We start from the raw sequence: 12,601 nt of genomic DNA, 5'->3' as shown, positions 1-12,601 counted from the left end.
ACATTTTGTTGAAGTCCTGTTTTTCTTTTATTGCTTGTGCTTTTAGTGTTAAAAATACAAGGTTATAAAGGTATTTACCTGTGTTTTCTTCTAAGAATTTTATTGTTGTAGCTTATAAATTTAGGTCTTTGATTCATATTGAATTAATTTTTTTCATATTGAGTTAATTTTTGTATATGGTGTAAAGTAAGAGTCTAATTTCATTCTTTTGCATATGGATATCCAGTTTTCCCAGCACCTTTTGTTGGAAATATTTTCTTTTCCCCATTGAATGGTCTTAGCATCCTTGTCAAAAATTGACCATATATGGGGGCACCTGGGTGGCTCAGTCGGTTAAATATCTGCCTTTGGCTCAAGTCGTGATCCCAGAATCCTGGGATTGGGTCCCCGAATCGCACTGGGCTCCCCGCTCAGCGGGAAGTCTGCTTTTCCCTCTCCTGCTGCCCCTCCCCCCCCACTCGTGCTCTGTCTCTTGCCCTGCTCTCTCTCAAATAAATAAAATCTTTTTTTTAAAAATTGACCATGTATGTTAGGGTTTATTTCTGAGTCATCTTGTCAGTTTCATTGGTTTATGTTTCTGTCCTTTTGCAGGTACCACATTGTATTGATTACTGTAGCTTTGTAATAAGTTTTGAAATCAGGAAGTGAGTCTTCCAACTTCATTCTTTTTTCAAAATTATTTTGGCCATTCAGGCCATGGAATATGAGATTCCATATGAATTTTAGGATGAGTTTTTCTATTTCTTTAAAAAGCACTATTGGGATTTTGATAGGGATTGTATTGAATTTGTAAGTCATTTGGGTAGTATTGTCACTTTAGCATTGTTAAATCTTTCATCTATGAACATGGGATGTCTTTCCATTTATTTAGGTCCGTCTAATTTCCTTCAGCAGTATTTTATAGTTTTCAGTATACAAGTGTTTTACCTCTCAGTTAAATTTATTCTTTTTTTGTTTTGTTTTTTGAGAGAGAGAGAGAGTGAGTGAGTGAGTGGCAGGGAGGGGCAGAGGGAGAGTGAGAATCTTAAGCAGTCTCCATGCCCATCACAGAGCCCAATGTGGGCTTGAGCTCACCACCCTGAGATCATGACCTTAGCCAAAATCAAGAGTCGGATGCTTAACTTACTGAGCCACCCAGCCATCCCTCAGTTAAATTTATGCTTAAGTATTTTATTATTTTTGCTGCTATTGTAAATGGAATTATTTTTTAAATTTCTTTGAGGATTAGTCATTGCAAGTATATAGAAATACAGCTCATTGCTGATTCATTAGCTCTAACAATTTTTGTGGATTCTTTAGGGTTTTCTATATATAAGATCATGTCACTTGTGAACAGAGATAATTTTACTTTCTCCTTTCCAGTTTGGGTACCTCCCCCACCCTCACCCCCCCAGTTCTTGCCAAATTATTCTGGCTAGAATTTCTCGTACTTATGTTGAATAGGAGTGATGAAAACAGGCATACTTGTCCTATTCCTGATTTCAGGGATAAAGCTTTCAGTCTTGCACCATTGAGTAAGATATTAGTTCTGGGTTTTTTACACACAGTCTTTATCATATGAGGAAATTCACTTCTACTCCTAGTTTATTGAGTGTTTTTATCATGACAATGTGTTGAATTTTGTCAGATGCTTCTCCTGCGTCAGTTGAAATGACCATTGGGTTTTTCCCTGTTTTCTTTCTTTTTTTTTTTTTTTAAGATTTTTATTTATTTATTTGACAGAGATAGAGACAGCCAGCGAGAGAGGGAACACAAGCAGGGGGAGTGGGAGAGGAAGAAGCAGGCTCTTAGTAGAGGAGCGTGATGTGGGGCTCGATCCCATAACGCTGGGATCACGCCCTGAGCCGAAGGCAGACGCTTAACCGCTATGCCACCCAGGCGCCCCCCCCCTGTTTTCTTAAGGTAGCATGTTACACTGATTAATTTTTGTATGTTGGTCCATCCTTGCATTCTAAACAAATCCCGCAGGGTCATGATGTACAATGCTTTTAATATGCTGCTTGAATTTTGTTTGCTAGTATTTTTGTGGAAGATTTTTTTGCATTGATGTTCATAAGAGATAGTGTTCTGCAGTTTTCTTGTAGTGTCTTTATATGACTTCAGTATCAGTAATGCTGGCTTCATAGAATGATTTAGGAAGTATTCCTTCATCTTCAACTTTTTGGAAGAGTTAAAGAAGGATTGGTATTAATGCTTCTTTAAATGTTTGGTAGAATTTAATAGTGAAAGCATCTGGTCCTGGGCTTTTCTTTCTTGGTATCTTTTTGGTTACTGATTTCAACCTCTATTAAAGGTCTATTCAGATTTTCCATTTCTTCTTGAGTCAGTTTTGTCATTTTGTGTATTTCTAGGAATTTGTCCACGTCCATCTAGGTTATTTGTTAGTATACAGCTGTTCATAGTATTCTCTTATAATTCTTTTTATTTCTGTAAAATTGATAATAACATCCCCACTTTTATTTCTGATTTTACTAATTTGAGTCTTCTTTTTTTTCTTAGTTAAATCTAGCTGAAAGTTGTCAATTTTGTAGATCTTTTCAAAGAACCAACTTTTGGTTTCATTGATTTTTCTCTGTTATTTTTCTACTCTCTGATTTATTTATCTCCATTCTAACCTTTAGTCTTTCCTTCCTTCTGCTGGCTCTTTCCAGTTCCTTAAATTGTACAGTTATGATATTGATTGAGATCTTACTTCTTTTTTAAGGCATGCATTTTACAGCTATAAATTCTCCACTTTGTACTGCTTTCACTATAAATTATGGTATGTTGTGTTTTAGTTTTCATTATTCTCAAAGTATTCCCTAATTTCACTTGGGCTTTTTTCTTGATCTATTGGTTGTTTAAAATTGTGTTGTTTAAATTTTCACGTATTTGTGAATTTTTTAGTTTTCTTTCTATTAGTATTTCTTGTTTCCTCCATTGTATTTAGAAAAGATGCTCACTCATTATTTTTTATGTTTTCCTTTCTCAGCGGGTATTTCTATGGGACTTGGATGAAACCATCATCATCTTTCACTCTCTTCTTACTGGATCCTATGCTCAGAAGTATGGAAAGGTAATTTGAGTCTTTCTTTCTTTGTTGTAACTGTCCTCCTCCTGATATGAGTAGGTAGCCAAAATCACTTTCTCTGCTACCTCTTTCTTACCCTGTTGTCCTTTCACTTTCCATGTAAAACTTCACCTGATGGCTTGTACCAGGCAGGCTACATGGTTAGGCAGTATTGATAAAGCTGGATATTATACGTAGGACGAGTATTATAAGCTGAAGTTGTTCAGGAGTACTGTTTTATAAAGACTAAATACGGGAATGAAGGTCAAAACAGAGTGGAGTCTCAGGATTATATATTCCAAAGACTGATCTGTTAACCTTAAGTCACTTTTAACAGCCCAAACTGAGCATTTTATTTAGCTGAGTATGTGCCAAATATGTAATTTTAAAACGTATATAAAACATAAAATATTTTTCTCAAGTGGATTATGTACCTTCTTAAACTATACCAAACAGAATTTAACTTACTGAGTCATCAATACAAACATCAGAATTTTGCGGGGGGAGTGTTTTTTTAAGATTTATTTATTTGAGAGAGAGTAAGAAAGAAAGCACACAAGTGGGGCAAGGGGAGAGGGAGAGAAAATCCCAAGCAGACTCCACACCAAGAGTTGGACATTTAACCAACTGTTAGCATCCAGGCGCCCCTAAATATCAGCTTTAATAGAGGGATAAGTATATATTTCTACACTAAATTATCTCTAGGCTTCTATTTTTCAGTTCCTATGAGTAAATTTTATAAAAATACCTGCCTCCTTTGCTTTCTTACTATTCCCTTTTATTTCTTATTGTCATTAATGTTTCTGTTAGAAGTACTTTCCACAGGCTTTTAGTATCTAGGCTGGTGAGCTGACATAAGCTCATACGCTGTAGACGCTGATCATAGAAGTATATACAATAAGAGCCTACATCCTCCATGTGAAGACCTGATGGTTCGCTTTAAAGCTAAATGCATTGGTTTTCCTACAAATATTTTGAGTCTTCAGCCTTCTTCACTTATTTCCTGGCTGTTGAGATTGTCAGATAACTGACTTCTGGTGTTATACTGTGTGTGTGTCTGTGTGTGTGCTCACATGCAACGGGGAGGCTGAAGGGAGATAATGAGTATTACAATAGTAATATTTTAGCAATAGTTAGCATTTCTCACAAAACAGGGAATTTCCGCCCAAATTGGTTTTTTAAGTGGGTTTTGTTTTCTGAAAACTAAATCTGGATACTTTTAACTTGCACAATCCCAGATTCTTCTAACTGTGAATGAAATTGCGTAAGTAATAGTTAGAAGCACTTTTGTAGGCCTGTGTTGTTTTGGCCTCGACCCAGAATAACTCCGAAATATTTAAAGATTGGAACCAGTGCTGTTAGTACCAAATTAAAAAAAATTTTCTCTTATTGTCTTCTAGGATCCAACAGTAGTGATTGGCTCAGGTTTAACAATGGAAGAGATGATTTTTGAAGTGGCTGATACACATCTATTTTTCAATGACTTAGAGGTAAGCATTTTAAATTGTTTCTGTGCTTCAGTGAAACATTTTGTTCAGTAACTACTTATCTCGCCTATGCTTATCGTATTTAGAGGAAGTGTGGTGAGAAGGGGTGGTTGTGGAGAGGCCAACTGGCCACTTAGGCTTATATAGTCTTATAAGAACAGTGCCTTAGCTAGGTCACCAGTCTTGGTACTGGCCCTTAATTTTATTGGTTCAAAAATTTGATTTTAGTTAGCTTATTTGGAGGTAATCTAGCTCTAGTGGAAATGCCAGCCCTTCAGGCAAAACAGTGAAATGTAAACCAACATTCCTATTTATTCAGCTGTCTTAAATAACATTTAATAAAGTGGGTTTGATTCTTTGTACTCTTAATTATATTTTGACTATTTTTTGACTTTACCTTCTTAAAATATAATCTCTTGATTTGTCAGATCTATAAATGGCTGCTCTAACTCATTATAATTTATACATGCTTATTATCCACGTATAGGTTAACCTTGATGTCCAGAATCATTTTATAGTTAGATGCAAGGAAAACCAGGAACACTGAGAGCTTCTTGGTGAATTTTTTTCGCTTTGATATTTGAGTTCACCTTTGAGGTGACCATGGTGTAGTGGCAAGAGCACAAGACTTGGAAGTCAGAAGACCAGAGTGTGAGTTCCAGGTTAGGAAAGTTACCTCCCCATTCTGGGCCTCAGTTAAGCAGTTATCTTACACAAGAAACTAGTAACAGTTGTTCTGTCTGGGGGAGAGGCTATGTTGCTGGGACACACAGGTGGGTAGGAGCAGACTTGTCACTTTATGCCCTTTTGAGTTTCAAACTGTGTACTACTTATATAACCTAGTTTTTAAAAACAGTGAAAATTATAAGTTAAAAAATAAGATAGTGTGGCACCTGGCTGGCTCAGTAGGAAGAGCGTGCAACTCTTGATCTCAGGATTGTGAGTTCCGGCCCCACATGGGGTGTAAAGATTACTTAAAATAAATATAATTAATTATTAAAAATAAGATAGCATTTTATAAACACGGAGGGTAATCCTATTTCTTTTTAAATATAGTGTAGTTCTACTCATTGGACAGTTCTCCAGCAAATTGAATTACCAGGGCTCTAAACTCCAGTACCTTTGTCTAACCTGCACAATGCTTTAATCTTCCCCAACTTCACATGTTGATATGTTAGGACATCATAGTTTTTACTCAGCAAACATATATTGAAAACGTACTTTGTGCCAATAATTATTGCCAAATTGTATTTGTAATGATTTTCTAGACATAGACCTCACTCAGGACTGAAAGTTCTGTGAAGAATTTGACCTGAATGTGTTCCTGCCCCCCAGGTCAGTGGTTCTCAACTTTAGGGGGCATAAGAATCACCTGGGGAGCTTGTTAAAAATGAAGATTCTAGGACTTCACACCCAGAAATTCTGATTCAAGTAGGTCTGGGGTGGACCCAAGAATATGCATTTTTAAAAAAACTTCCCCAGGGGATTCTGATGCAGGCAAACCTCACAACATTGCCTTATTAGGTGGTGTCAGAGGAGTGAATCTCAGAGTTAGGCAGTGGGTGGCATTTTCCATCCATAGTAGCACAGGCTTGGTGGAAAGAACCTTGGATTCAAATTGGAAGGCCTAGGCTCTTTCTGGTTTCTTTCTATCACTCACTAGTTGTATGACCGTGGGTCATTCATTTCACCTCACTTTTAGAACATGAAGAGATTAACTTAGGTGACCACTTCTAATTCCTAAGTTTGGGTTTACAGATTTCTATTTCAGTCGTTCTCCATTTTGATACCATACTCTACCAGCACCTGTTTCATCTGCAGAAATGTATTGGGTTCATGCTACATGCACATGTATGTAAGGACTAGACTGGAGGGGTACAGAGGAGCTGTAGGATACAGCTTGTGCCACAGGAGGGCTACAGTGTATAACAGAGCTTCACAGTCTAGTGTAGGACACAGACATCCCTGACTGCATAAGGGAGCTTGTGTTTATATCCATGAGCTGTTGTGTTATACCCATGACTACTGAGAGAAGAGCATACCTGAGGGTCGGGCTGGGTGAGGAGATTTCATGAAGACTGTGGGACGTGAATTAGGCCTTAAAAGAAGTTGGACAGCAGGGGGGTGAGCGTGCTCCTCCACACGCAAGAGAGACTGGAAGGTATTTCATCATCTGCCATTGTTTGTGATCTTTTTAAATATGTCATGGTGGTGGTAGCACTTCTACTCCCTGGACTGAAATAGTGTGTGGTTTTGTCTTTTAACAGGAGTGTGACCAGGTGCACGTGGAAGATGTGGCTTCCGATGACAATGGCCAGGACTTGAGGTGATAGAAACAGTGATGTCTTAAACATCAGTCTACCTGTTAGGCACAAGACACTGTCTAGGTTCAGAGGAAAACAAAGACGAGTAAGACATGGCCGTAAAAGATCTCACAGTCTATTAATGGAGACAGACAAACAGAGTTCACGATGGACTGCAGTGTGCAGAGGTGACAGTAGAGAATGTGACAGAACACAGAAAAGAAAATAATTCTGGTGGCTGTGGGAGCAGCTGGTTGCCAGCATTGGAGCGGCCTTCTCAGTGCAGTGGAATTTGAATATGGCCGTGAAGAATGGGTAGCCATGACCGGATGAGGAAAAAGCATTTCAAAGTAAAGGATACACTAGTTTCCCTTTGGCCAGATTTTCAGTCAGGAGGAGTGTGCTTCCACACTGGTAGTTTCAGATACAAATAAGCATCGGGAATTTTACCAGGGAAACTACTTGTTGGTGGTCTCTTGGTGTCAGGAATAACCCTGTCGGGATCTCAGTGGCAATTGCTTGCTCTGTCTCCTCATTTCTCTCTTGGCTACTGTCTTCTCGCCCAGTAGTCTTAGCGAATAATCCGAAAATTTATTTAGCTTCTATTTAAAGACTTTGAGAAAAAAAGACTGTCACATTTTTTTCACGTTAATTTGTTTTCATGTTTGTCCCTTTCATAGGTTCTTCCCTGTGTCTGCCCTAAAATTGTTTCATCCATGAATTCTCAAACATAGAGCAGAGCTGGACAGATCACTCAGGAAGGACCTAATGCTGTAGGGCGAGAAAGATTATGAGGCCCCACGTGAGGAGCACCATCAGTCGTGCTTGTTGTGCTTGCACAGCCGTGGAGCGCACCATTCTAATGAGATTTTAGGAAAGTGCCTGGTCCAAAGCAGTTTATGATCTACTCTGAAGCCTAGTGTTTTTTCCCTCTTATACATGAGGCTAACCAGTAATTACCTAAATGTCTTGACAGCTTTATTTTCTTAAAAACAGAGTCTCATACTTACTGAACTCAATTTTGACTTCTGATTGAACCAAGTTGTCTCTAATTCTGTCAGTCTTTTTTTTAAATTTTTACTTAGGGGGCACCTGGGTGGCACAGCGGTTAAGCGTCTGCCTTCAGCTCAGGGCGTGATCCCGGTGTTATGGGATCGAGCCCCACATCAGGCTCCTCCGCTATGAGCCTGCTTCTTCCTCTCCCACTCTCCCTACTTGTGTTCCCTCTCTCACTGGCTGTCTCTATCTCTGTCGAATAAATAAATTTTAAAAAAATAATAATAATAATAAATTTTTACTTAGAAGTGTTCATCTCTCCCAGCCTATTTAACTGTATTACTTATGTATTGGCTCTGTAACAAATCACCCCAAAACTTAGTAGCTTAAAGCAATAAACATTTATCATCTCATAATTTCTATAGGACAGGAACTTGAAAGGGACTTAGCGAAGTAGTTTTGAAGCAGGGTCTCTGAGATTAAAATCAAGATATTGGCTGGAGCTTAAAGCATGCGAAGGCTTGATGGAAGCTGGAAGACCTGCCTGCAGCCTCTCACACATGGCTGGTAACAGGACACCTCAGTTCCTCACTATGTATGCCTCTTCATGGGGCAGCGCAGGTGTTCTCACGGGGCAGCCGACTTCTTTCAGAGCCAATGCTCTGAGAGAGAGCAAGAGAAGCCTGTGTCTGCGGTCTGACACCATCACTTCTGCCACATCCTGTTTACATTTAAATGCACTCCATACCCATAGGGAGAAGAATTAGAAGAGAGGAGTATTGAAGAATTTGTGGACATTTTTAAAGTCACCACTGTGACCCCTGGACTTAATAAACCAGCTAACATCTCTGAAGAACATCTCCATTATACCTTGCAATTATTAATATTTGGGGTTATTCCCTTCCATTTTTTTCTTCACATGTTTCTTCACTTTACATAGTTGCCATCGTGTGTGTGTGTGTGTGTGTACACGAAAATGTTATATTCTGGGTTTGTTTTTGTTTTTGTTTTTTTCATTACAAGATACTCTGTCATTAATGAAAAGATGCTCTATTCCCAAGACAACCTCTAGGGGATGCTGGTGCTTGAATGGGCCCTACCTCTCTTTCCCTCTCTCTCCCTCCTTTTTTTGATGGCAGTAATAGGGGTGAAGTAGACAACTAATGGAAGGTAGATTCTGACACACAGAGATTAAGTGAGAAGGTTCTCAAAGCTTTTAAACTTGATGGCAGATGCCAGGAATAGGACAGAGAATCCCAGGTGGGATTCAGCACAAAACCGCATACAGTGTAGATATTAATTTTCATCATCCCCTCTCTCTGCAGCAACTACAGTTTCTCAACAGATGGTTTCAGTGGATCAGGAGGCGGTGGTAGCCATGGTTCCTCTGTGGGCGTCCAGGGAGGTGTGGACTGGATGAGAAAACTGGCTTTCCGCTACCGAAAAGTGAGAGAAATCTATGATAAGCATAAAAGCAACGTGGGTGGTAAGTGTGGCATACAACCAGTCTGGTATTCTGTTTCCCTCTTATTTCCTGTGTTCTTTTCCAGGGATTCCTTAGAACTCCCTAGCAACCGCTTAGGAATTGGGGCCACAATAACATTTGCCACGATAACATTTTAACTTTGTATAAAAAAATTGAAGTTTGATTGAAACTCTTTGAGGAGGAAGCTCTGTGTTTCTCATGGACTTCTCTTAGCATAACTTTGCAGAGTTCTCTTGTTCTTTTTAGACAAATACCTTTTTAAAGAAGTGTGTTCCAAAGGTTATGTTTGATGATATATGTTTTATTCTGGAGTCACAACTATTGTCAATAGTAGTTAATAAGTTGCCATGTTTTTTGACTGATTTATGTAACTATCAGAGGAACTCAGGTAGAACGAGTGACTAGATTTGTAATGGATGGAAAACTTGGTCCAGAATTAAAGGTTGGCAATAGCCATGTGTTGGACCTTGGAATTTCTGCCCAGAAATATCTCAAATATCATGTGTCACTATGCCTAAAATTCTGTTATTTGAAATTAATAAATTAGCCATAGATTGTTCAAATTAGAAGAGACATTAGAAATCTAATCTTGAGTCCCTCGTTTTGCATTTGAGAAAGCACATTTATCATGAGGGTGCTGAGGACAGCTTACCCACGGTCACAGCTGGAATCCAGTCCCCTAACTCTTGTTCCAGTGCACTTTACATTCATGCAGGCCCTTTCTTTTCTTTTTTTTTTTTAAAGTATGAAAGATGTATGTATGTATTTATTTATTTTTAAAGTAAGCTCTGTGCCCAGTATGGAGCTTGAACTCTAGATCAAGGTCGTGTGCTTACTGAGACAGCCAAGCGCCCCAGTGCGGTCCCTTTTTTAGTGATGTACCCTTATGAGAAAAAAATTTTAAGCTGTGGGGGCGCCTGGGTGGCTCAGTTGGTTAAGTGGCTGCCTTCAGCTCAGCTCATGATCCCAGGGTCCTGGGATCGAGCCCCCCGTGGGGGGGGGTCCCTGCTCAGTGGGGAACCTGCTTCTTCCTCTCCCCCTGCCTGCCTGTCCCCCTACTTCTGCTCTATCTGTCTCTCTCTCTCTCTCTGTCAAATAAATAAAATCTTTTAAAAAATTTTTTAAGCTCTGAACCATCACCCTCAAAGATCTAATACAAAATGTTGCCTGAAGTTTCAGGGATTCGATAGACTGTCTAGAGGTGTATTACCCCCAATCCTCCTGCCGCGCCATGCGGCCTTACGCTGTGGCGCAGAAAGTAAAAACAGGGCTTCAAAGATAATTTGGTTCATTTCTGTGAGAGCTCCCAGTACCAGATAAAAAGCACAGGCATCTGGGCTTTGGGAATTTAATTTGCCTTTTTTAGATTCCCCTTTTTATGGCCTATTTTTTTCTCACGACTCAGAGCCAGTACTTTATTTTGGCAGCTCCATCTTTTTGCTTTTACTCTCTCCACACATTAGCCTTTCTTTTGTTCATTTTCATGTACAACCTAAGTATCTGATCCTTTTTCTGTTCGTTGAGTGCCAGGACCTGGTTTCCTGAAGAAAGTGACATAACCCTCTGTGAGAATCCCCTGAGCCTACTCTGGGGAACATATTAAAAGTAATGTCCACCTGTATTTTGTAAAACAGGAATTAACAGAAGTGCCACATCATATTAAGTAAGTATGTGACGTGTGTACTTAACGTGTATTCCACACATGACATATAGGTACTGGTTTTTTTGTTGTTTTATCAGAGACCTTGAGAGTCATGTAATTCTAGGCTTGCATTGTGAAACCATCAATCTGAAAACAAATTATAGACCATTCTCCTCACAGAAATGCCTTCTGTTTTTGTGAAATATTTGTGATAGAATATAGGATTTCTCTTTTTACCTTCACTACAGAAAATACAGGGCCAAATTTATTATTTGGACATTATAATTCAAATGTCTGATAACATGCTCCCATCAGAGGAAGTCTGTACTTAATTGTCTGATCTTAAGCAGTGTTTTAGTCTCTTCTTAGCTGTAGTTGTTGCAGAAGTGAGTACAGTACAAGTAAATGACGTTCATGAAGTCGGTCGTTCAGCGTGGAATCTCAGGTCAATGTGTCGTGAAGGGCTGAGAGCACAGTCACCGTGGGAGCAGTGCGTGGCAGTGCAAAGACTTCTGAAGCCAAAAGCCATTAACTTGCTGTGTGGTCTTAGGCAGCCCCCCTTTCCTCCCTGGGCTTTGGTTTCTTTATAGAGATTGGAAATGCTGCAGACTCGTCCAACTGTAACCCTCATTTCTCCCCCTTTGATTCTTGCTATCACATCTAAAGCAATGCTTCTCAGTATGGTCCACCAGCTGCCAGTTAGGTTACTGGCTGGTGAGAAAAGAGTGAGCTTTGGCAGAATCTAATCACAGTGTTTCTTTCAGCTGATTTTGTGGTGGTGGTTTGTGCCCCCCCCCCCAGCAAAACATTCTGTTGAAGAAAGTCAAAAAGACATCTTAATTAGGCTACTCCAGGGTTTTACCAAGAAGAGAAACTTGTTAGCTCATTAGAATATGTCAGTAACTCTTCACTATTTCTGAATCGAATTTAGAAGTTGCTTCCTCAGTGTCAGCAAGGATATGTTGTCAGATGATAAATGTGTGTCTGCTTTTATTCCCAAAGGCCTACTCAGTCCCCAGAGAAAGGAAGCACTGCAGAGACTCAGAGCGGAAATTGAAGTTTTAACAGATTCCTGGTTAGGAACAGCATTAAAGTCCTTACTTCTCATCCAATCCAGGTATGGAAAATTTGGTTCTCTTAGTTCTCATCCTCTCCTAGGCACACTCTTTCCTACCCCAGTCCAGGATAGGCCACTTCCTAACACCGGTTTGGGATAGGGGTGAGAGGAGTTGAAAGGATGCAGGCAAACATTTAGGTTAGGTGGGAGGCTAGGTCATTCTATGCTGACAGCACATGTACAAATTTTCAGAGAATATTTATATATGAAAGCCTTTTTCTTTTCCCTTACTTTTTGCTCACAGAATTAAAGCTCAGTAACCTGTAATCTCCAGCCCAGGAATGGGCCTGGTCACATCAGAGAATCCCTGTAGGAGACACATCACATACCCCAAGTACAGGAAGCTCCAAAGAAAGGTATCAAAACCCACTCAGGAAGGCAACATTCAAAAGAAAAGGAAAAATTAAGCAGTTTAAGGAGATTTCAGCCTGAAGCTTGCAATGGAAAATAAATATAGTCAAATACAGTCTATACCAGTACCACATTGCTCCCTCCCTTGAAGCAGGTATTCCAGATCTACA

At 39.5% G+C, this 12,601-nt stretch overlaps 1 protein-coding gene across 5 annotated transcripts in view; it reads left to right on the top strand.

Annotated features, from left to right (window-relative positions):
• EYA3 (EYA transcriptional coactivator and phosphatase 3) overlaps positions 1 to 12,601 on the top strand; it is a 97,957-nt gene that overhangs the window by 72,242 nt on the left and 13,114 nt on the right. For all 5 annotated transcript variants that reach the window (XM_011229088.3, XM_011229079.3, XM_019803134.2 and 2 more), the window contains 5 exons: positions 2,972 to 3,055; positions 4,450 to 4,539; positions 6,804 to 6,862; positions 9,161 to 9,321; positions 11,966 to 12,080. In XM_011229088.3, the coding sequence (XP_011227390.1) occupies positions 2,972 to 3,055; positions 4,450 to 4,539; positions 6,804 to 6,862; positions 9,161 to 9,321; positions 11,966 to 12,080 (509 nt within the window). The remainder of the gene's footprint in view (positions 1 to 2,971; positions 3,056 to 4,449; positions 4,540 to 6,803; positions 6,863 to 9,160; positions 9,322 to 11,965; positions 12,081 to 12,601) is intronic.

The sequence above is a fragment of the Ailuropoda melanoleuca genome, chromosome 2, assembly GCF_002007445.2.
Source record: "Ailuropoda melanoleuca isolate Jingjing chromosome 2, ASM200744v2, whole genome shotgun sequence".
Taxonomy (NCBI): Eukaryota; Metazoa; Chordata; class Mammalia; order Carnivora; family Ursidae; genus Ailuropoda; species Ailuropoda melanoleuca.
This window is presented reverse-complemented; position numbering and strand designations above follow the sequence as displayed.